The sequence below is a fragment of the Loxodonta africana genome, chromosome 8 (genome assembly GCF_030014295.1).
Source record: "Loxodonta africana isolate mLoxAfr1 chromosome 8, mLoxAfr1.hap2, whole genome shotgun sequence".
Lineage (NCBI taxonomy): Eukaryota > Metazoa > Chordata > Mammalia > Proboscidea > Elephantidae > Loxodonta > Loxodonta africana.
Window position 1 is genome coordinate 27,078,302 of NC_087349.1, and position 26,123 is coordinate 27,104,424.

The window sequence follows — 26,123 nt, forward strand, 5'->3', positions numbered from 1 at the left end:
ACCCCTACAGTCCAGTTTAACTCTTGCAGGCTTCTCACCTCAGTTATCTCCTAAAAGTCATGGCTTTCTCCACGTTCATTTGGTTTTTGTTCTTTAGTGGGAAGAAGACACAGTGGAAGAGTGAGTTCTTTCCTTTGGATAGGAAGAGGAAAAATGAGGGACACTTCCATGTTAGACTGATGCTAATTTTCTCTGACCTAGAGTTTCTGCACTCACACACATACTCACTCAAAGAATAATTTCATCCTGAAGGACCCCATGAGCAATTTAAAGTCTCCTATTGACACATCTTTGATCTTATTTCTTGCAAGCTGATAACAGTGCTCTTGTATATTGACTGCATTTAATTCACTCCCTATCTGGCTTTATTATAGAACTTTCTCATATTGGCCAAAAATGGATGGTATGTACCCTATACCCTACCTCATAATCAGGTTAGGAAGAGATAAGCATAAATTCTCCAAGGCAGAAATATTACGTTCATCGTTACATCTCCTCAGTTGCTAGCACAGTCCCTCACATGCAGTAAATGTTCGTTGAATCAAATTCAGGGCCACAAAATCTGGGGATGTTGAAGAACCAAGCAAGAGTGCATCTACAGGAATTATTTTTTGATACATCTTAGCTGGTCTTCATGGCTGCAATACCAGGGAGGGAAGAGGTAGGCAGTAATGGGATGGAATTATTGCTATACTCCTTCAATCCAGCACTATCTTGAGCTATGTCTTTTTTAGCTGCATGTACAGATACAATTGCTATGCTAAAAGTTAAGGTCAAATGTGTCATGTACATATCACATGTGGAGAAAAAAGCACTGAAATTATCCAGCTGGTCTTCTCCCCATGCTGTCTTACAGCCTTCACTGTAAGCTGTTGGTGCCTCCACTATTAGAGACAAAATGGCAGGAAGGGGGGCAGCAGAGAAGAATATACTGGGAGTATACACCCTCTCTGAAGTGGGGGAGCAGAATTAAAGTCTACCAAAACAAAACAGCCAAGCAGTCTTTTTATACCTTGTCCAACTTCCTACCTTTCCCCCTGTGGGATCACTTCTTAAATGTACAGAGGTATAATTAAGAGCAATTGCTTTGGAGAGCCAAGGAATGTTATCATAGAAAAGTAAAAAATGTTCCAAAATGAAGAAGGGTTCTAGCCAAGAGCAACACATTGAAATTCAACAAGAAGCCTTGCTACTTTTGGCATATTTGTTTTAAATGTCACTATTTGAAATGTATTACAACAATCAGCAACTTGGCATGGAGCTTGAAGAATGTAGAAACATCTGTAATGCTGTAGAAATGTGGCAAAAAAAAAAAAAAAAAGAGCTAAAGAGAACATTGTAAGGAAGAATTTTCAAATATTCAGTGTTCATATTTTTTAATGGAGCTATTGATAACCTTGTTATCTAATCATGTTTTGGCTATAAAATGCATTAAACTTCTTGGCCGCAGTTAAATGGGTGATAAACAGAGATGGCACCCATAGGGTACTTGATAAAAATGCTATTTATTTAAAGTATTAGAGTGGCCATTATGTTCAAGTACGAAGTTTCAATCCTCTCAGTGAATTTAATCTAGGAAGAATAAAATGTTTTAGACGGCTTTTTAGTTTCTTTGGAACAAAGAGTACTCTCAGAGCTTTATGTCAAATGTAAAAAGCTAGTTTTGACATTCACATTTAAACAGAAGCAAGCCTGGGGGTTGCTTTCTGTAATTCTTTTCCATTATTACATTCTTGTGGTTAAGGGCATGGTGACTTTTTAAACTCCTCAAACTTTCAGCCTTTGAGATACATATATGGAGCCCTGGCGGCACAATGCTTAAGTGCACGAATGCTAACTGAAGGTTGGCAGTTCGAACCCACCAGCTGCTCTGGGGGAGCAAAAACTGGGCGATCTAACCCCATGGGGCAGTTCTACTCTGTTCTGTAGGGTCACTTGAGTCAGAATCGACTTGACAGCACACAATAACAATATGTATGTATATGTTATTCCTATTTCAGAGAACTGAAAATAGAAAGGAATTCAAGTCATTATGACACCAGAGGTAGAATTTTAATCCCATCCGTGTGACGTTAGACATCCTTTTTAACCTTTATGAGTCTCTTTCCTAACCTGGAAACTGGGGTCATTATTCCCTAACCAGTAGAATGGTTGTGAAGATTCAGTAAATAATGTGCTAAAATCTTTAGGAAAATCAAGTTCCTCATCTGTAATAATATCACACGCAAGCAAAATTTTGTTGAAGATCATTCAAAAACAGCTGCAGCAGTATATCAACAGGGAACTGCCAGGAATTTAGGCTGGTTTCAGAAGAGGATGTGGAACCAGGGATGTCATTGCTGATGTCAGATGGATCCTGGCTGAAAGCAGAGAATACCAGAAGGATGTTTACCTGTGTTTTATTGACTAGGCACAGGCATTCGACTGTGTGGGTCATAACAAATTATGGATAACACTGTGAAGAATGGGAATTCCAGAACACTTAATTGTGCTCATGAGGAACCTTTACATAGATCAAGAGGCAGTCATTCAGACAGAACAAGGGGATACTGATTGGTTTAAAGTTAGGAAAGGTGTGCGTTAGGGCTGTATTCTTTCACCATACCTATTCAATCTGTATGCTGAGCAAATAATCTGAGAAGCTGGACTATATGAAGAAGAATGGGGCATCAGGATTGGAGGAAGACTCATTAACAGCCTGCATTATGCAGATAACACAACCTTGCTTGCTGAAAGTGAAAAGGACTTGAAGCACTTACTAATGAAGATCAGAGACCACAGCCTTCAGTATGGATTACATCTCAACATAAAGAAAACAAAAATCCTCACAGCTGGACCAGTAAGCAGCATTATGATAAACGGAGAAAAGATGGAAGTTGTCGAGGATTTCATTTTACTTGGATCCACAATCAACAGCCGTGGAAACAGCAGTCAAGAAATCAAACGATGCATTGCATTGGGCAAATCTGCTGCAAAAGACCTCTTTAAAGTGTTGAAAAGCAAAGATGTCACCTTGAAGACTAAGGTGCACATGACCCGAGCCATGGTATTTTCAATCACATCATATGCATGTGAAAGCTGGACAGTGAATAAGGAAGATCGAAGAAAAATTGACGCCTCTGAATTGTGGTGTTGGCGAAGAATATTGAATATACCATGGACTACCAAAAGAACGAACAAATGTGTCTTGGAAGAAGTGCAGGCAGAATGCTCCTTAGAGGCAAGGATGGCGAGGCTGCATCTTACATACTTTGGACATGTTGTCAGGAGGGATCAGTCCCTGGAGAAGGACATCATCCTTGGCAGAGTACAGGGTCAGTGGAAAAGAGGGAGACCCTCAACAAGGTGGATTGACACAGTGGCTGCAACAATGAGCTCGAGCATAACAATGATTGTAAGGATGGCGCAGAACCGGGCAGTGTTTCGTTCTGTTGTGCGTAGGGTCGCTATGAGTCGGAGCCAACTTGACGGCACCTAACAACAACAACATCTGTTATAAAAACAAGTAAATTTTTATGTTCCCTTTTCTTATGAATAACACATAATATAAACATATACAAACACATTGAAATAATATAATCTAGAAGTAAAACCTAACATTTGTAGGAAACTTAGAATTTCTTAGCTAGAAGGAATCTCTAAGATTATCTGGGTGGTCAGTGGTCCTTAGTATCTATTAGGTTTATGAACCACTTAGAGACTGTGATGGAAGTCATGGTCCTTCTTCCTCCAAAAATATCACTATACACAAAACTTGGCATATAGTCTTAAGGGGTTCAGGAACTCTCTCCCGAAGCCTATCCTTAATCCCCTAGTTAAGAACTTCTAATTTAATACCTTCGATCTAAAAATAAAGAAATGAAAGATAAGTGATAAACTCTTGAGAATTAAAAATTACTTTGAGGGCTATTTTCCAAAGAAATCTTTTCTCTCATAATTTAAGAACATACCATTCATCAGTATTTGCCAAGGCTGGCAAGCATAGATATTAGGCGCCCTTGCAAGTCTCACCTCCACCACTTATTAACTTGCATTTCATTTCTCCAAGCTTGTTTCTTTACCTGGGAGTTGTATGAGTAACAATACCAAGCAATGAAAAGCTGTTAGGAAAATTAGTGTGGTAATATATGAGAAGTGCCTGGTGGTGTGCCTGACACATACATAGTAGGGTCTCTGTAAATGGCAACATTTATAACCATAGTCATCATCACCATCTTCTGAAAATGCAGTGTGTGCCCCTGTGGCAGCTTCTCTTTTTTTCTAGAAACCCCCTCCTCATTTACTATTGCTTTAGGACCATGCTTCAGCTTATCTTCACCTGATTTCTCCCCTAAACCAATCTGCTTTCAGCCATCTCCCCCCAGATCTCCTGCATCACTGGAATGTTTGCTTTGTGTTGTTTCCAGACTTAACTACAGCTCTTATCTGCCTGACTAGACTATAATAGCTAGATCTGCCCTCAAATGGAGTAGGCTATAATGAAATGTCCTGAGCCGCAGTGACTTCCCCCTCTGTGACGATGTTAAAGAGATTTACGGAACAGATGGAAGACTTGATAGTTGATGTCTAAGGATCCCTTCTGTAGTAATTTTTGAATTCTGAATTGTTTGAGGTCAGGGATATGCCTTATATATCTTCTTAACTCCCCCCAGCTAAATACATTTGCAGGTACACTCAGTTCTATGGTGTTTGACTGGCTGATTTTTGTAAAATATTACTATACATGTGCCTTTGATGCTTGTCACAGATGAATAATGGTTCCCCATTCAGCAGAGGAATTTAATAGGATGTGCACATGGCTTGGGGGCTGGGGACTGTAAACCCCCACATGCATCACACCACTTCTGAGCTATGAAAAAAAAAAGAGCTATAGTAAGCCTTTAATAAATGTTGGCTGGACAAGCACCAGCACCAAACATAAGTATTTATTGCACCATTGTAAGTCCCTTGGAACAAATTTGTTGTTAGTTGCTATCGAGTCGCTGGTGACCTCATGTACAACAGAACAAAATGTTGGCCAGTCCTGCCCATCGTCATGATCTTCGGTATGCTGAAGTCCATTGTTGAAGCCACTGTGTTTTTTGTTTGTTTGTTTTACTGTACTTTACATGAAGGTTTACAGAACAAACTAGTTTCTCATTCAACAGTTAGTATACATATTGTTTTATGACATTGGCTAACAGCCCCAAGACATGTCAACACTCTATTCAACCTTGGGTTCCTTATTACCAACTTTCCTGTCCCCTCCTGCCTTCTAGTCCTTGCTCCTGGGCCGCTGTGCCCCTTTAGTCTGGTTTTGTTTTATGGGCCTGTCTGATCTTTGGCCTTTTGAAGGAGTGACTTCATTCCTGAGCTGAAAGGGTGTCCAGGGGCCATACTCTCAAGATTTCTCCAGTCTCTGTCAGGCCAGCAAGTCTGGTCTTTCTTTTTGAGTTAGAATTTTGTACTACATTTTTCTCCAGCTCTGTCCAGGATCCTCTATTGTGATCCCTGTCAGAGCAGTCAGTGGTGGTAGCCAGGCACTACCTAGTTGTACTGGACTCAGTCTGGTGGAGGCCATGGTAGATGTGGTCCATTAGTCCTTTGGACTAATTTTTCCTTTCATTCTTCCTGGCTCCCCAAGGGGTGAGACCAGTGGAGTATCTGAGATGGCCACTCACAGGCTTTTAAGACCCCAGACGCTATTCACCAAAGTAGAAGGTAGAACATATTCTTAATAAACTATGTTATGCCAGTTGAGCTAGATGTTCCCCGAGACCACGATCCCCGATCCCCACAGCCATCAGCCTAGCAATTCGATCCCTCAGGGAGTTTGGATGTGTCTATGGAGCTTCCATGACCTTGCCTTGTACAAACTGTGCTGGCTTCCCCAGTATTGTGTTTTACCCTTCACCAAAGTTACCACTTATTTATAGTCTATTTAGTGTTTTTCCATCCCCAACCCTCGTAACCTTCAAAGATTGTTGTTTCTTATTTGGGTTATCTGCATCCTCTCGTGTTTTTTTTGTCATTTTGGCCAGTGGTTTGTCGACTTTGTTGATCCTTTCAAAGAACTAACTTTTGATTTTGGTATTCTATTTATTGTTTTTGTATTCTCTATTTCATTTATTTCTGCTCTGATCTTTATTGTTTGCTTTATTCTGGTGGCTGTGGGCTCCTTTTGCTGTTCTCTTTCCATTTGTTCAAAGTTGTGTAGCTAATGTTTTGATTTTGTCCCTTCTCTTTTGATGTGTGCATCCATAGCTATAAATTGACCTCTGAGGACTGCCTTTGCTATGTCCCAAAGGTTTTTATATGAAGTGTTTTCATTCTCTTTTGATTCTAGGAATTTTTTGATTCCATCTCTGATTTCTTATATTACCCAGTGGTTTTTATTCAGTTTCCATGTAATTGATTTTTTTTCCTTGCCCTTCCTGTTGTTAATTTCTACATTGATGGCACTGTGGTCAGAGAAGATACTTTGTTTTAGTTCGATGTTTTGGATTTTGTTGACAGTTACTCTGTGGCCTAAGATGTGGTCTATTCTGGAGAACATTCCATGTGCGTTGGAAAGAATGTATGTTTGCAGCTGTTGGGTGGAGTGTTCTATATATGTCTGTGAGGTCAAGTTGGCTGATTGTGCCCTTTAGCTCTTCTGTATCTTTGTTGAGTTTCTTTCTAGATGTTCTGTTCTTTATTGAGAGTGGTGTGTTGAAGTTGCCTACTATTATTGTGGCACTGTCAGTTTCTGTTTTCAGTGCTGTTAGAGTTTGTTTTATGTATTTTAGAGCCCTGATATTGGGTGCATACATGTTTATTATGGTTAATCCTTCAAGATGGATCATCCCTTTAATCATTATATAGTGCTTTTCTTTGTCTTTTATGGTGACTTTTCTTTTAAAGTCTATTTTATCTGAGATTAGTATTGCCACTCCTGCTCTTTTTTGGTAGTTATTTGCTTGATATATTTTGCCATCCTTCAAAAAAAAAATTTTTTTTTTTTAATTTTTAATAAACTTACATCTTTGTTTCTAAGGTGTATCTCTTGTAGACAGCACATTGCTGGATCCTGTTTTTTTTATCCTTTCTGTCACTCTCTGTCTCTTTAGGGTGCATTTAGGCCATTTACATTCAGTGTAATTATTGATAAAAAAAAATGATAGGCATGAGTTTATTGCTGTCACTTTGTAGTGCTTTTTTTATGATGTTAATGTTTCCTTTGTTCCTCTTACTCTCCTGTGCTGAGTTCTTTTTGTTTGTGGACTTCTTTTTCATTTCTTTTGTTTTTGTAGATTTTGTTTTTATTGAGACTTTCTTTTTCTTCTTCATTTTGATGAGCAGGTTTGTTAACTTTCTTTGTGGTTACCTTGAAATTTACCCTTATCTTCCTAGGTTTGAACCAGTCTGTTATTGCTTGGTATCACCTTGCCTTCATCTCCATTAGAAAGTTCTATACCTATACTGTTTATTCCCTCCTTTATTGTTCTGATGCTATTGTTATTTACAGATTAACCTCTCTGGTTCCCTGTTGCAATTCTTTTGGTTTTGGATAGTTCTTGAGAGTTCATTTCCTAGGTTGGTATCTGGCTGGTACAATCTTGCCTCCTAGATTCAGGCCATGATCTGATGTTGTTTGTTCTCAGACCAAAGGACTCCCTTTAATAATTCTTGTAAGTTTGGTTTGGTTTTTATATATTCCCTTAATTCTTGTTTATCTGGAAATGTCCTAATTTCACTGTCATATTTGAAAAAGAGTTTTGCAGAATATATTATTCTTGGTTGGCAGTTTTTTTCTTTCAAAGTTTTATATATGTCATCCCATTACTTTCTTACCTGCATTAAAAAAAAAAAAAAAAAATGGCTTCCGCCAAATAATCAGAGCTTAGTCTTATTGTTTCTCCTCTGTATGTGACTTTTTGTTTTTCTTGAGCTGCTCTCAGGACATTTTCTTTGTCTTTGGTTTAGTGAGTGTGATTATGATATGCCTTGGTGATTTTCTTTTGGCGTCTGTCCTATATGGGGTACTTTGAGCTTCTTGGATGGTCAGCTTTCATCTTTCATGATATCAGGGAAGTTTCCTGTCAGCAATTTTTCAATGATCCTTTCTGTGTTTTCCATTTTCTCCCCCAGTTCTGGAACACCAATCGCTTGCTGATTTTTGCTTTTGATTGTATCCCACATAATTCTCAGGGTTTCTTCATTTTTCTTCATTCTTTTTTCTGATTTTTCCTCAAACACAATTGTAGCCAAGTATTTGTCTTCAATTTCGCTGATCCTGTCTTCCATCATTTCAAACCTCCTCCTCAGTCCTTCTATGACACTGTCTATTTCTGAAATCTTGTTGTTTAATCTTTTGGATTTCTAATTGTTTTTGTGTGATTTCTAGTTGTGAATTTATTTTGGCAATTTGTTCCTATATTACTTTCCTGAATTTTTCCATTTTTTCTGTCAGTATTTTCCATAAATTTGTCAGCCTTTTCCATAAATTTGTCTATTTTTCCTCATTTTTGTCTGCTTTTTGCTTCAACTCTTGGATAGCTCTGAATATTAGAGATTTGAATTCCCTGTCAGGTAGTTCTAGTGCCTTTTATTCTACTGGAAAGTGATCTTCTGTTTTATTTTGGATCCCTACAGGTACCATCCTATCCTGCTTTTTTATATGTTTTGATATTGTCTGCTGTCTTCGGGACATTCAGTAGTTATTTTCTTTGTTTATTGATTGTAGATCTGTTTGTTTTATCCTGCTTTTTTTTATGTATTTGGTTATGTCTGCGCAGGCAAGCTGTACATTCTTTTTTATTTGCTCACTTGTGGTCATGATACTTTTCACCTCCTTGTCCAATGGGCAAGGTCAGTTGCTCAGCTATGGTACAGCAGGGTAGGTTCAGCTGAAGGGAAGGGGCTGGGATGGGTTGTTTGTAGCACATACTAGGGCCAACAGGGCAGGCCAGGAATCAGGCTGGGCAGGTTCTGGTAGGCCGTCCTGTGCTGCTCAGAGGTGTGATGTTCAGTGCATGGTGCAGGTAGGCAGGAAGGAGGGAGAAGGTTGTGATGTGTGGAGCTAATATGGGTATGGGAAAGAAAAACAGGAGCCAAAAACAAACAAACAAAAATAGTGCTAAGGGAGCTTGCTGTTGGAGTGGAGAGATGAGAAACCGAGAAATGAAGAAAAACAAAAAGGGATAAAGAAAGAAAAAAAAAAAACTAGATAAAAATCTGGGGGAAAAAAAAAGAAAGAAAAGAAAAACTCTCAGAGGTCCCACCAGTGCAGCTGCAAAAACCAGAGAAGTGGCTCCCAGGCTGCATGCAGTGTAGCCTGACTAGAGCACCAGATATTTGGGAGACAGGAAAAGAAGGTAAGTATGGAGAGATGAGAACTGAGAAATGAAGAAAGACAGGAAAAAAGAGAGAAAAAAAAAAAAGAAAAGAAAGACAAAAACATGCCTCTAGGGGTTGCGCAGAGTGGGCAAGTGGCTTCGAAGCCAAGCAGTACAACCTGGCTAGAAGGGGCTCCCAAGCCACAAAAAGAAAAAGAAAACCAACAAACAAAACAAAACAGAACAAAGAAAAAAAACTCAAGGATTCCACCCGCTTGGTGTCATGGGCTGGGGGAATGGCTCCCCAGGCAAGGGCACTTCACAGCCTTTCAAGAGGAAGCGAAGATGGCACACAGAGCCAGGTGTTAGAGAGAAAGGGGGGAGAGGTGGTGGGAGGCACGGAAGAAACCAAAAGAAATGGTAAAAAGCAAAATCAGCCACAGACAAATAGCACTCAGGGACCCAACCAGTGTGGGCGGGGTGAATCCAAGTGGCCCAGGCTGAAGCAGTTACCTCCCAGCCAAGAGACTGCAGCTAGTGGGAAGCTGAAGGAGGAGGGGAAGAAGGATGGGGCTACCCAGTGGTCTTTTGTCTCCTGCTGGCAACTTCATGAAGCTGCTTTCCCGTACTCCGTGTCCACCGATCTCCGATGTGGGTGAGGTGAATCCAAGTGGCACAGACACTGCACTTCCCAGCTGTTGGAGCCACCACAGCCAGCCAAGAGGCCCGCAGCCAGCCAGGAGCAGTGGGGAGAGGATTGTGAAAAAAAAAAAAAGAGGATGGGGGGTGGGAAAACATGTATTGCTGGTTACCAGGTGCTCTGTCTCCTGCTGGGAACTCCGTGAAGCTGCTTTCCCATGCTCCTTGTCTGCCAATCTCTGACAGGAGTCCAAGATGGTGAATCCATGCTGCGTTAGCTGATAGGGAACCTCTGCACATATGTCTCCTCTCTCTCTGTTCTCTGTCAGTTTCTTATTCCGCTCAGTGTTTGGCTGAGTTCTTTATTTCTTCATTTGACACCTTGAGTCCCAGGAATGACATTTGTCTCTGTTTTACTTAGTTTTTCAGGTCTTTGCTGTGGAGGGATGGCATAGTGCTTCTGTCTGTGATGTCATATTGGCCGGAAGTCTTGCGACCGTGTATTTTGATGCCTTCCAACCTAGGGGGTCTTATCTTCTAACACTATATCAGACAGTACTCCATTGTGACCCATAGGGTTTTCATTAGCTAAAATTTAGAAGTAGATCACCTTTCTTCCTAGTCTGCCTTAATCGGGAAGCATCACTGTGATCTGTGCACCATGTGTGATGCTGATGGTTTGAAAGACCAGTGGCATAGCTTCTAGCATCCTAGCAACACACAAGCCACCACAGTACAATAAACTGACAAGCAGGTGGTGTCGAGAACAAAATCAAACAGGGCAAAAGTTTTAGGGAGCAGTAAGTTGAGGGAAAAGATGTGTTGCAGAAAGAAAAGCAGTTCCTTAGGTACCACAGGAGGAGCTCTTTTTCTGAAAATTATATTTCTCTTCCTTGCAGCCTCTTTATGGGGGAGAAATAGAGACCCCATGAATCTAAGGTGATGTTTATCTTTAATCCCCTTATTAGAAACTCTGTTCTTCACATTCAGTTTTGAAAAAGTGTCATTAAAGAGGGCACCTCTGATTTCTGCCAGTTTGTTGTGTCTGAAATTGTCTACTTTGCCTTCTTGGTTGCTGAATTTCAGGTAGCTGCACTTAACCTTATTGTGGCTTGCCTTTTTATACCAGTTTGGCTTAATGCTGAAAGAACCTTGAGCTTCAGAGAACTCTGTTTTTTTGCGGGGGGGTGGGGAGGGTGGCGGGCAGGAAACGAAGGTAGGAAATCAGTTAATTGCAGGCTGTCAGAGTTGTTTTAGGTGACTTCGTGCTTTTTTGAATTTAAGATCAACATGAACTATAGACATTTCAGGCTGGGAATTTAAATAGCAACCAAAGAAAGCCTGGGCTTTGCTAATGCCAGGAATGACTCATCTGGTGAGAATGGTATTGTATTGATAATACAATACAGAAAGAGAGAAAAGACTGTGGTATCTGCTCTCTTTGTGTTTCTGACCTTGAGGAGAATTATTACTGGTTTGTTGCAGAAGTTGAGCAGCCAATGTGCTGACACACCTGCTAGTTCGTATATATTAAATGGCAAAGCACTTGCAGTTCCCTGTGATTGCTTTGTGGGTGAAATATTTTCTGCAATCTGGTGAGCTTTTTTTTTTTTTAATATTCATTTGTATTTCTTACATCTCTTATTTCTCCAAAATATGCTTTCTCATTCTACCCTGGTCTCATCGTTACATCATAGAATATGTTTGGCTTTTTACTTTCAAGGTAACGTTATTGTGTTGTTGTTTTTTAATATAGAGACCATGAACCATGCAAGTCCTGCTAGAAAGCTGGAAGAGGTTCTCCATCTAGCAGAGCTCTGCATAGAAGTCCTACAGCAGAATGAGGAGCACCATTCAGAGGTGATGACTTGTTTGAACTGGGGGATACGGCTACACATGACGCTTTACCCTAGTGGGAGCAGCACTGCAGAAAAGGCACGCGTATAGTCTTTGATACACCTCTGGCCATTCATCCTTAGAAAACTGACAACATGGGAAACTCTGGAAATATAACTCCTAGATATTTCCAAAGCAACTGCGGTGAAACCTGTGAGAGCTGGAAATCGAAGGGACTGCCTTGTTTTTCTGAGTCTTGAAAGTTTTCCGCCTTTGATAGGTATAGTCGTACTGCTTTTGTATCACTCATTTTCGTGGAAAATATTTGAGTTTTCCTTCTCTGACAGGTTTCCACCTTACACAGGTTTAGCTTTTGTAGGTTTTACTGTGTGTATATATATATATATATACACACACACACATAATTTCATACTTATTCCTGATAACAGTCGTGTTGTATGGAATGCAGAAATGCTTATGGAATCTGTCCAAGGACACACAACTAATAAGAAGCAAAACTGATACACACAGCCCACCTTTTGATGCCACATCCCTTGTTTTCCCCATGCCATGATTGCCTTAGTCTAGAAATACAAGTTAATCACTGTGAAAAGGGAAAATTAGTGATAACACGATAACCCATAACCCATAACACGATAAAAGAGCAAAATTAAGCAGAAGGTGTTTGTAAAGGTATGGTTGATGATTCTAGTCTTTCACTCTTCCTGTCAAATATTTTACTTCTTTAAATTTTTCCCAAACTTACATCGTCTGTAATTTTTAAAGGCGTAATTATATACTAACATGTATTACAGATACGAACTAGTTTTTCACCAGGAGAGCTGCTTCTTCTAAAACTTAGAAACTCACTCTTTCTAATAGTCATGAGTTTATGTACAAAAACAAAAGAGTTTTGGGTGCTTTCAGTTAGGTAGGAGAGATATGTGGGGTTACATAAATACAATAAATTTCAGTGCCATGATAGCCTTCATTCCTGAAGAAGCATATGAAATGAACAAGAATAAAAAAGACCAGATTCATGTGAATGTACATAGAATATTTATATTTAATGAAGCTCTAGTTCTCAAAAATGAAAGAAACTACAGGAACTACATTTTAAACAAATTCTTGGAAATAGTATTCCTGAAACCTTACTATAGGTAACTAAGATTTATTGTATCTGGTTATAAATATGATCATTCAAAACATCTGCTTTTGGCTCACACTGTGGAATCTAGTTTTTACCTTACATCTGTCATGTGTGAACTTGTTATGGATATTTTATTTTAAACTGAAGAAACAGCTGCTTCAATAATTTGAAATGAATTCCCAGGTGGTTTTTTTCAAGGCTAGTACCACTGCTGTGTTACAATGAAAATGGTTATATGATAAAATATATGTAGGTTTTGTCTTTGTCTTTTGTTAAAAGGCATTATCATTAAAGTATTAGGCCTTTTTGAATTAAAAAAAAAATTCCAATTGGATATCCAATTACAGTTTGTATTTTAGCTAAGCAGGTCCATCCAATATTCCTACAAATTTTAGAAAACTAATATTTATTTTCTTGCGCTAAGGAAAATAACTGTCCTGTATTTAAATGTAACTTAAGTCTTATATACTCCACACAGGAATTCATGGGTGGTGCAAATGGTTAAGTGCTCCACCACTAGCCAAAATGTTGGCAGTTCAAACCCACTCACAGGCACCTTGGAAGACCAGCCTGGTGATCTGCTTCTGAATGTCACAGCCTTGAAAACCCTATAGAGCAGTTCTACTCTGTGCACATGGGGTTGCCATGAGTCAGAATCGACTCAAGGGCAGCTAATAACAACAGTGTTCTCCACACAGTCACTAAAGTGCTCGTGAAAATATAATGTATCCAAAAACCATAAAAATGTAAATATTATTTATTTTCTGGTCCATAAAAATACAGTTGATGCTAGTGAACAGAGATCATCATAACTCATAGAAATCACTGTACTTTATGCTGAAATATAGAACTCTTATAATGACCTCTTTTTAAAATACATTGTAACTACGGCATTTTTCCATTTCACAATGCTTCCAAATTCTTGGAATCCCTCAGGGAAGAGAGGTAGGTAAAATTGTTCCCACTATTTTTCTAACTCTCTTATGTGAAAGTAAGATAGAGCCCACTCTGGTTATAATAAATTTTAAGCCAACTTAGTTCCTGTCCTTGGAATTAAAGGCTCAGAATTTCTTTGAACAGGCTAGTGTGTGTTGTACCGTTGGGAATGTGTCTGATTAATAATTGCCTGCATAGTTACTGGCCATCTAATTAAAACACAACTAATGGGATTTTGGTATTTTCGTGTTGGTTTGTGCCATTATTTGTTTTTTGCTTTGTCTTTTTTTTAAGCCAGAATTTCTATCTTTTTTTCTGAACAATATTGGGGAGTGAATTGGTCTGATTCCAAAATCATTTTCAGACTGAATTGCTAGACTTCACTCAACACTGGTATTTATATTTCTGGATGTTCAAGCTAGAGTTTCTTTCCTCCATGAAAGAGCCCTGGCTCCGCTCCCTTGTATCTGCCTCAAAGAAACCTTCAAGTGAGTCGTGTGTCAGCTCCTTTTCTTTTCACTCTACTTCTCTCCACAGTGGCAGTTTACTTTACAGGGCTGAGAGGTTGTTTCTATCCGTCAGCAATTTCTCAGTTAAGCAGGTTTCTTGTCCTTCAGATCTTTGACAATAACTTACTTATAAGACAGTCCTCCCTTCTCTCTGAAGGTCTCTTGACCTCTTCTCCCAGGTCTTTCTTGAGAATTCCTGCATTTTCTCCTCAGAAAGATAGTTTAAGCTCCTTTCAAGAAAATCTTTAAGGCTGTCTTCACATTCCAGTAACTGGTCTCTGTCCAGAAATTTCAGGCAAACTGATCTGACAACTGTCCATCCAAAAGGTCACTCACTCTGACAAAGCCCAGATGTACCAGTGATGCCAGAGTGGAATACTACAGGCCCACCATTTTACTGACAAGAAAATGGAGATCCAGGAAAGCTTAAGTAGCTTGCCAGAGGTGCACAGCTAGTAAATAACTGGGTAAAGACTTCAGCTAGACTCCAGACTTGGGCACTTCCCAGTAAACCACATGGATGTTTCCAGTTTATGTAGATATGTACAGAGTGGCCGTCCTGCCCTTCTTCTTCTGTTAGGTTTGCCACTCAGCATCCTAGCAGGGACTTAAATGCGTGGGGAATGATTGAGATGCAAGCATGTCATTCTCTTCCTACCTTGTGCTCCAGCAGACCCTGGGATTCTGCCTAAGAGTTTGTTGCTTATTGTTGCAGCAAAATCTTAATTTAAGACCCCTGAAATATTTTGAATATAATGTTGTCTACCTGATTAGTGACACTGTAAGCAACAAGGGTATTTGGGAGGTAATTTGGTATTTGTAACATAGACAGATCTCACTTTACTGAAGGTGCTGGATTCATTCTGCTCTTTACCTGGCTGTATCCAAGGACTCTGCCAAGTACAGAGTCAGGACAGGGAGCGGAGCACAGTGTGGACACACACGTAACTGCATGTGCTCACTCACAGGAACATCAGTATTTGAGCCAGACTGTGAGTCAGAATTGACTCAACAGCAACAGGTTTGGTCTTTTGTGTGTGTGCATATGCGCTCCTGGGTGGATTCTAACATAAAGAAAAAGGGCATTTGATTGTGTTGCATTCATTTTGCTTATTTGTGCCCTTATCCCTCTTCACTGGCATGCACATCTAAGAAGCATCTTAATGTGTCCATGAACAAGATCTTTTCTATCTATTACTCATTGTAATAATGTCAACAGTTATACTAATGTTAGTTACATATTATTTATATCTGGGTAGCCAGGGAGGTAAACCAACATGTTTAGGCCATTTCAGAGAATGGGCTTAGGGTTGGAATTTAGGTTAGCCTCTGGGCCAATGACTGTCCCTCAGTTTGGAAAAGGATGACCCGCAAGTGGCTTCCATATGACTAAGTTATAGGGGTGGAATTCTGCTGGCAGCAGTAACTCCCCAAGAACTGCATGGGCAAGAACGCCCTGCCAAGAATGTTTGCTAATCATTCACTAATTCTCAAATATATAAGAAAAAGAGTAGTATTTTACAGTAATGTGTATTTTCAAGCATTTTCAGCTCTTCATCTCATTTGGTTTTGTCAGTATTTACATTCAAGTATGAGTCTGGTTAGGGTGTGATTTTGGTGAATCAAAAAAGTTGTAAATAAGCTTATGATTAGTTTGACTGTAGTTTAGATCTCACCCTGAAGGTTCTAGCCCATTCTACTGGCCTCTTAAAGGCGCTAAAATATTCCTGGAATATGGCCTCCCAGCATCATATTATTTGTGTGTGTCTGTGTGTGTGTGGTAAGGGTGGGGATACCCCAGACTCTGGATTGTCTCCAGAGCTTTCAGGACCATTTACAAAATACAGGATTGCAAATTTATTTTGTCTTACAGGAAAAATAGGCACATAATACATTCCAAAGTCAGGTTCACCAGTTTTGCTCATTGATGCAACCACTACCCTTTCTTTGTTGTAAATTATTAAATTTTTACTATGTTTTGAGGGTAAAAGTAATCAAAAGCCTGAGGCCTCAAGGAACTTGAGAAAGGCAAATAAATCGGACCATGATAGATGCTTCCGGCAAGGAGAAATTAGAGGTTATTAACAGTGGCTTGATAGCCAAAGCATTATATATATATATACATAAAAATATACACATATATATATGTATATACATACACACATAAAGATGGCTGTGCAGATAATGTGTCATATATAGCTACTACTATAAAGAGGCTATATGTGTTAGGGCTTGGTCTCTAGACACCAGCTGACCTGGATTCAAATGATGGTCTGTTACCTACTACCTATATGACTTTGGGCAAGTTATTTAACGTCTGGGAGTTTGCTAACATATAAGATAAAGATAATTATACCATCCACCTCAAAGTGTTGTGTGGGGACTTAAGTAAGACAATAGATTTAAAGCCTTTAGAACAGTACTTGGCACATACAAAGTATTCAATTTGTGTTGGACATTATTGTTTTTAAAACATGTAATCTCACTCTGTAGGATCTGCGTGAATTTTGGTGTATTTTGTAATTCCTGATAACAATACTAGTTTATTACATCTGTACAACAAGGAATTTTCATATTCATTTGATTCTCACTACAGCCCTGGGGGAGGTTAGCCAAGTACTGTTCTTGCCCATTGGTAGATGAGGAAATGGAAATCCACCCAGAGAACTGGTTTGCTCACGGTCTCTCAAGTCTCTTCACTATGGGTAGAAGCTCAGTACTCTGTTCCCAGGTTAAGTGTTCATCCTTACTTGGCCCCATTTTCAACTATGTTCCATCATCAACCTGGGCTCTCTCAAGAATCGGCAGCCTGCCATGCACATCATTTTCACTGCACAAGATTTATTTATAGTTAGAACTTTGATGGCAATGGTATGGCTGAGGACTTACAATCAAGTTTTGTTTTATATTTCCCTCTTAAACAAATTATGCATTGCCTTCTGCCTGACTAATTATTGGCTTACCATTAGAGCCAAGATCACTTTAACCTAGATAATTATGACTTTTGACCAGCGCCCTACAGATGGATACATTTCTGAGAGGAGTTTTCTCCCTCTTGATGGAGACTCTCATGCTGTTGAACCTCAGCCATCTCCCATGAAGTAGTACCCTAGGAAGGAAGTTATATAGCCCCTCTTATCACCAACCTAGAGTGAAACAACTGCCACCCACTAAGGTGGCAAGAAAGAGGAGAGGACAAATAATAGACTTGACCCTCTGCTCCCAAGGCTTTAGCTGAGGACACTTGCTTTCATTCTCAAAGTCAATGATTGCTTAAAGCTTTCTCTAGTCATCATTAGGGGAACAATAAACATTCATCACAGATCGGCTTGCATTTATGAGGAAAAACCTTACCAGAAGTATAAAGGCATAAGTATATACTTCTGCAAAACATAATGAGAATTTGGAGCTGATGGCAAAATCTTGCCAACCTGAAGCTATTTTTAAAAAATATGTAATGCATGTTTCATTCTCCACCATGACTCTGTCTTACACGTTTACTTTAAAAAGAGCTTTGGGAATTTCAGAGTCCTGAGATAATCCTGACTTAACATGACTGTTATTTTCTTAATTTTAACCTTTTGCAAAGGTATTGACTGTGAACTGGAAGTGAGACTTTGAAAATGTCTCTCTTTGCAGTACTGCATTTTTACTAGGTTTTCTATCCTGCTGTTAGAGTGAGGAATCTCAGACTCTTCTTAGCTTTGTCACCATAGCAGCTCCAAAGACAGGAATGAGATATGTGTGATTAAATCCTGCATGCTATTTTATCTTTTATTTTTGTATTATTTGTCCCAGACCTATTTAGGAAATATTTAATCAAAAAGATAACAGTATTTGTAAAGGGGAATATGCTCAGTTTGCATAGAGCATACCATTTACCAAAGTTTCCACATTCATATATTTGTTACAGCAAAGTTGAGGCTATATGCATTGAGCTCAGGCATCAAAACCTCCCTAACTCTCACTTCTATTATTTGTACTACACCACTGTTCCTTTACTCAACTTTTTCTTCTATTTACCATCTGCTAATTTGTTATGTGGTCATTATTTTTTTACTAATACATTAATCATAATTATGGCAAATATCCATTATTTTAGGACCTTATTAACAAAAGTTTTTAAGAAAATACTTAATGTGTTAGAATAGCTTTTCTCTTTTGTGGCGTGACTCTTCCGATTATAATCTGACTTCTACTTGAAGAAATTAAATTGAGTTTTACAAACATAAATCTCGTGTATTTGCAGAAAGCTTTTAAAAGTAAATGTGGACTTCTTTGGCTGTAATATGATGAATCATTTTTTTAATGAAGAATTTTAAATGGAAGAATAGCAAAAATATTTGTATCACAGAAATGTGTGTGTTTTGTAGTTATTTGGTTAAAAAATTATGATACTACTAAAAGCACAATTAAAAAGACAGGAAAGACAGCTCACTAAAAGCAGTATAAAAATGGCCCTTGTACATTAAAAAAAAAATTCCAAACTCATTTGTAATTAAAGAAGTGCAAATTGAAACCCAACTGACACTATAGTCAGAGAAGTCTATGTTACTTTCAAGAACTTTCTAAGAACTTGATGTTTTGACCCATGAAAACAGCAGAGATTTTTTTTTAAGTGATTATTTCCATTACCTACAAGGCATTGTTGTTGTTAGCTGCCATTGGGTTGATTCCAACTTATGGTGACCCTATGTGTGTCATAGTAGAACTCCACTGTATAGGGTTTTCAATGGCCGGGTTTTTGGAAGTAGATTGCCAGGCTTTTCTTCTGAGGCACCTCTGGAGTGGATGTAAACCTCTAGCCTTTTGATTAACAGCCAAATGTGTTAACCATTTGTACCACCCAGGCACTCCCAGAAAATGCCTAGCTAAGTATAAAGTAATAAATAGAATATACAAATACTTATCCTTGTTGTGTTTACCATCTAATTTAAAAGTTAGACATTAAAATATCCACATATATAATCATATAAGCAGTGCTAAGTCCTGTGAAATAAATTACTGAGTATCAGAGAAACTCTCTAGTACAACCCAGTTTACACGAGAAGGACAGGAAATACTCCTCTATGGTAGTGTATTTAAGCTTGAGACCTGGAGCAGGGAGGCCATGCAGTGCTTTATAAGGCATTTAAGGGTTTTGAATTTTATTCTGAGTGCTTTGGGAAACTAAAAAAAATGATTTAGACCGAGAAATGGTTTTAAAATGCTCAATAGCTAGTGGATGGAGAAAGGATAGAAACAGACATTTTCCCTTGAGAACAATTTGTAACAGGTAAAGAGCCTTATTCCAGTTTCAGTTGCCGTTGGATTGACTCCAACTCATGGCAATCCCATGCGTGTTAGGGAACTGTGCTCCACAGAGTTTTTAATGGCCTTTTTTTGGAAGTAGATCACCAGGCCTTTCTTCTGAGGTACCTCTGGGTGATCTCAAACTTCCAACATTTTGGTTAGCAGCTGAGCATGTTAACCATTGGCACCACTGAGGGACTCCACAGAGCCTTATGCATACTCTTTAATCCAGAAATTTCTAAAAGTTTATACTAAAGAAGTAGTCAATATTATATTAAAAGTTTTGTGTGTAAAAAAGATACTTAGCACACTAACATTGGGAGTAGCAAAATTTTGGAAACAGCCATTTTAGAAGGGAAATGGTTGAATAAGTAACATATCCTTTCAGTGCAATATTATGCAACATTAAAAATTAAATACAGCAGAGTACAATGCCAAATGTTTTAATGTTTCTATCCACAGAAAAAGAAATATTAAAAATAAACACACCAGTCCAACACCCATTCCTGATAAAAACACTCAATAAAATAGGTATAGAAGGGAAATTTCTCAACATAATAAAGGACTTCCATGCAAAACCAATGGTCAACATCGTTCTTAATGGAGAGAGGCTGAAAAAATTCCCCTTGAGAACAGGAACAAGATAAGGATGCCCTTTATCACCACCCCTATTTAACATTGTGCAGGAAGTCCTAGCTAGAGCAATAAGGCAAGAAAAATAAGGGCATCCAATTGGTAATGATGAAATGAAACTGTCCCTATTTCCAGATGATATGATACTATACATACCAAAGAAAAAAACCAAACCCAGTGCCGTCGAGTCAATTCCAACTCAGTGACCCTATAGGACAGAATAGAACTGCCCCACAGAGTTTCCAAGGAGCACCTGACGGATTCGAACTGCCGACTCTTTGGTTAGCAGCCATAGCACTTAACCACTATGCTACCAGGGTTTCCAATACTATGCAAAGAAAACCCAGAAGACTCCACAAGGAAACTACTGGAACTAATAGAAAATTTCAGCAGACTAGCAGGATACAAGATAAACATACAAAAATCAGTTGGATTCCTATACATCAATAAAGAGAATGATGAAAATAAAATCACAAGAACAATACCATTTATAATAAAAAAATTTTTTTTTTTATAATAGCCCCTAAAAAATAAAATACTTAGGAATAAATCTAACCAGGGATGTAAAAGGCCTATACAAAGAAAACTATAAAACACTGCTGTAAGAGACCAAAAGAGATCTAAATAAATGGAAAAACATACCATGCTTCTGGATAGGTAGACTCAACATTGTGAAAATTACAATTCGACCCAAAGCAATTTACAAATGTAATGCAATACCAATCCAAATACCAACAACATTCTGGAAAGAGATGGATAAACTTATTAACTTTATATAGAAAGGGAAGAAGCCTCGGATAAGTAAAGCACTATTGCAGAAGAAGAATAAAGTAGGAGGACTCCCTGCAATACTTGACCTCAGAACCTGCTATACAGCTACAGTAGTCAAAACTGCCTGGTACTGTTACAACAACAGATACATTGACCAATAGAACAGAATTGAGAACCCAGATGTAAATCTATCCACCTGTGGCCACCTGATCTTCGACAAGGGCCCAAACTCCATCAAATGGGGAAAAGACAATCTTTTCAACAAATGCTGCTGGCAAAACTGGAAGTCCATCTGCAAAAAAATGAAATAGGACCCATACCTCACACCATATACAAAAACTAATTCAAAATGGATCAAACACCTGAATATAAAGCCAAAAACTATGAAGTTCATAAAAAAAAAAAAAAAATTGCAATCAATCCTAGAGGCCCTAATACATTGCATTAACAGAATACAAACCACAACCGACAACACGCAAACTCCAGAAGATAAGTTAGATAACTGGGATCTTCTAAACATTACACACTTATGCTCATCAAAAGACTTCACCAAAAGAGTAAAAACAGAACCTACAGACTGGAAAAAAAAAAAAAATTGGCTATTACAAATCAGACAAAGGTCTAATCTCTAAAATCTACAAGAAAATCCAACACCTCTACAACGAAAAGACAAATAATCCAATTAAAAAATAGGCAAAAGAAATGAACAGACACTTCACCAAAGAAGACATTCAAGCAGCCAACAGACACATGAGGAAATGCTCTCAATCACTAGCCATTAGAGAAATGCAAACCAAAATAAGATACCACCTCACCCCGGCATTACTGGCACAAATCAAAAAAAAAAAAAACCAGAAAATAACAAATGTTGAAGAGGCTTCAGGGAGATCGGAACTCTTATGCACTGCTGGTAGGAATGCAAAATGTGCAACTGTTTTGGAAAACAATGTGGTGCTTCCCTAGAAATAGAGCTACCATATGATCCAGCAATCCCACTCCTAGGAATATATCCTAGAGAAATAAGCGTCGTCGCACAGATAGACATATACACACCCATGTTCATTGCAGCACTGTTCGCAATAGCAAAAAGATGGAAACAACCTAGGTGCACATCAACAGGCTAATGGATAAACAAACTATGGTACATACACACAATAGAGTATTACGTAACAATAAAGAACAACGATGAATCTTTGAAGCATCTCATAACATGGATGAATCTGGACAGCATTATACTGAGTAAAATAAATCAATCACAAAAGGACAAATATTGTATGAGACCACTACTGTAAAAATACATGAATAGGTTTACACACAAAAAGAAACAATCTTTGATGATTACTAGGGAAGGGAGGGGTGGGAATGGAAAAACACTAAATAGACAGTAAGTGCTAACTTTAGTGAAGGATAAGACAGTACATAATACTGGGGAAGCCAGTCAAGGTCATGGAAGCTCTATAGACACATCCAAACTCCCTGAGGGACCAAATTGCTGCATTGAGAGCTGTGGAAACCATGGTCTGGGGGAACATCTAGCTCAATTGGTATAACATAGTTTATAAAGAAAATGTTGTATGTTCTACTTTGGTGAGTAGCATCTGGAGGTCTTATATGCCTGTGAGCAGCCATCTAGGATACTCCACTGGTCTCAGCCCTTCAGGAGCAAGGAAGAATGAAGAAAACTAAAGACACAAGGGAAAGATTAGTGCAAGGGCCACATGGACCACATCTACCACAGCCTCCACCAGACAGAGTCCAATACAACTAGATGGTGCCCAGGTGCCACCACTGGCTTCTCTGACAGGGATCACAATAGAGGGTCACGAACAGAGCTGGAGAAAAATGTAGAACAAAATTCTAACTCAAAAAGAAAGACCAGACTTTCTTGCCTGACAGACTGGAGAAACCCTTAGATTATGGCTCCCAGACGCCCTTTTAGCTCAATAATGAAGTCACTCCTGAGATTCACCCTTCAGCCAAAGACTGGACAGGCCCATAAAACAAAATGAAATTACAGCAGCACAGCAGGCCAGGGGCAAGGACTAGAAGGCAGGAGGGGACAGGAAAGCTGGTAATAGGGAACCCAATTTTGAGAAGGGAGAGTGTTGGCATGTCATGGGGGTGTTAACCAATGTCATAAAACAATACGTGTACTAGCTGTTTAATGAAAAACTAGTTGTTCTGTAAACCTTCACCTAAAGTACAATAAATAAATAATAAAATGAGAATTCTAAACAAACTAAGGAATTGGATACTCTGTCCCAATTAACAAAGAAATAAAATAATGGCAGAAAAAAATAAAAATAAATGAATACACCAAAGCATTCACAGTCATTATCTTTAAATGCTGATATGAAAGGAATTTTTCTTTTTGTTTTGATTTATGTATTTTCCAAATATTCTAGACTAAACATGTATTTATTTTATTAAAGCAATAAATGTTATTTTATATCTGTGTTCTATTTTGAGTTTCTTATTTTATCCATCCATCCCAAATTTGTTTGTTATTTAAATGTATATGTATAGATTTTTTTCTCACTTGTTGAAAATATTACATTTTATTGGTAGTACTTTTTATGAAACTAAGACATGTTGTAAAATGTTTTCAGTGGCACAGTGTTTGTGTTGTTTCTAACAAGTATTATATTTCTACTTCGTGTCTGTCCTTTTACAGGCATTTGCCTGGTGGCCTGATTTGTTGGCTGAGCATGCGGAGAAATTTTGGGCTCTGTTCACAGTGGATATGAGTACTGCACTGGAGGCACAACCACAAGACTCCTGGGATAGTTTCCCTCTTTTCCAACTGCTTAATAATTTCCTCAGAAATGACAGTAAGCGTTTGCATTTTTTTTACTATATGAAATGGGGAGGAGAGGGTGAATGTTGTGTTTGTGGATATGTATTCACAGAGTCCTACCACTGGCCCAGGAGCCCTGGTGGGCCAGTGGTTAAGCACTGGGCTGCTACCCTCAAGGTCGGCAGTTCAAACCCACCAGCCGTTCCACAGAAGAAAGAAGTGACGGTCTGCTTCTATAAAGATTTACAGCCTTGGAAACCCCTTGAGGGGTGTCCTATAGTGTCACTATGAGTTGAGATCAACTTGATGGCAAAGGGTTTTGTTCTGTTTTACCATTGGCCCAAAAAAAGTCTCCGTGTGCCTTGAGCTTTTGGTCTCCTCTCACGTAGCCCAGCCTACCTGGTAACATGAACACTTGCTCAATCACCCTAATTCTATCAGGCCAGAGTCTGGGGGAGACTAGTGACCCACCCACATTGCTCCATTGGCATCTGCAGTTCCTCTTACTCTTACCCTCCTGCCTTCATTGAGTACTGATAACATAGGCACCCTTCTCATTGTGCCTCAACATCCTTGAATCAGAACATCTTCAAAGGTTAGCATTTCTAAAGTATTTGAGAACACTCCTATCACTGAAAGACACCTTAGAAATTTATAATTATTCTAGAAATCATGCTGTGCTAAAGCTACTACTAATATGCATTATAGTAATATTGTTTGCCATAGAGGGGTTTTATTTCTACAGATGGTACTAAAATATTGTTACATAGTAATGCTTGCTCATTCAGTATTTAGCAATTGAGGAGAATGTAAAAGTTATCTATGGAGAGTATTTTTTCCAATGCAATAATGCCTTTTACAACTATTCCGGTAGATGGTGCTCTAGCAACCAGTACAAAACTAGCTTTTAATCAGGATTATTGGGGGCATTTCTTAACATACAGATTCCTAGGCCTTTCCTATGGTAATTCTTTTTAAAGTTTCCCTTTAGACCCAAGTTTGATAACCACTGATAGCCTTTGCTTCAACACTTGGCAGTAATCAAGGAGTTGCTAATTTTCTATCCTATAAAATTCTTCCCATTGTTGACCAAGTTCAACTCTGCTTCTTCCTAACCTCTGGTTGCAACTTTTTCTCCTTTATCAATGCAGCAACCTTCTTGTATCATGTATTTTCGTCTCCAGCCATAGTCCCACATCTTTCAACTCTTCCTCGTGTTAGTGTGTTCATCCATTGTTACTCTTATCATCTTCCTCTGAACAGAGCTCCCTCCATTTCTCAGGGTCACTCTGGAGGTATAGTGTGACACTGCACTCTGAAGGTGTAGAAAACACAGTACTCAGATGTGACCTGAATAACCTAGAGCCCAGGGAGAGGTACCTTCCTTCTGCCCTGTGTTCCTACAGCTCCAGGCTGTTCTGAATCTCCAAGAAACTTAGTCATAATCTGCATACATGTCAAACTTGCAGGCTGTTTTAAAACTCCGAATCTTTTTGCGGATCTTTTTGCGGCTCTTTTTCCAAGATGCAACTATTATGCCCTTCTAGTTTCAAACCTACCCCCACACATCTGTAAGTTTGTCGTACTGTGGGGACTTGTGTGTTGCTGTGATGCTGGAAGCTATGCAACCAGTATTCAAACAACAGCAGGGTCTCCCATGGTTGAAAGGTTTCAACAGAGCTTCGAGACTAAGACAGACTAGGAAAAAGGACCCGGTGGTCTAAGTGAAACCCTTATGAATAGCAGCAAAACACTGTCTGATATGTGCCAGAAGATGAGCCCCCTCAGGTTGGAAGGCACTCTTAATATGACTGGGGAAGAGCTGCCTCCTCAAAATAGGGTGGACCTTAATGACATGGATGAAGTCAAGCTTTCGCGACCTTATTTGCTGATATGGCACGACTCAAAGTGAGAGCAAACAGCTGCAAACATCCGTTAATAATCAGAACATGGAATGTACAAAGTATGATTTTAGGAAAATTGGAAATTGTCAAAAATGAAATGGAACTAATAAAGATCGGTATCCTAGGCATTAGTGAGCTGAAATGGACTGGCATTGGTCATTTTGAATGGGACAATCATGTGGTCTACTATGCTGGGAATGACAACATGAAGAGGAATGGTGTTGCATTCATCATCAAAAAAAAATTTCAAGATCTATCCCAAAGTACAACACTGTCAGTGATAGGATAATATCCATACGCCTACAAGGAAGACCAGTTAATACAACTAATTATTCAAATTTACACACCAACCACTAAGGC

The 26,123-nt window shown here is 38.8% G+C and overlaps 1 protein-coding gene across 14 annotated transcripts in view; it reads left to right on the top strand.

Annotated features, from left to right (window-relative positions):
• The window catches only part of CADPS2 (calcium dependent secretion activator 2), a 614,350-nt gene that overhangs the window by 492,399 nt on the left and 95,828 nt on the right, over positions 1-26,123 (top strand). For 7 of the 14 annotated variants that reach the window (XM_064289767.1, XM_064289765.1, XM_064289774.1 and 4 more), the window contains 3 exons: positions 11,692-11,795; positions 13,858-13,866; positions 23,737-23,893. In XM_064289767.1, the coding sequence (XP_064145837.1) occupies positions 11,692-11,795; positions 13,858-13,866; positions 23,737-23,893 (270 nt within the window). The remainder of the gene's footprint in view (positions 1-11,691; positions 11,796-13,857; positions 13,867-23,736; positions 23,894-26,123) is intronic. The other 7 variants (XM_064289775.1, XM_064289764.1, XM_064289770.1 and 4 more) reach the window with 1 other exon arrangement.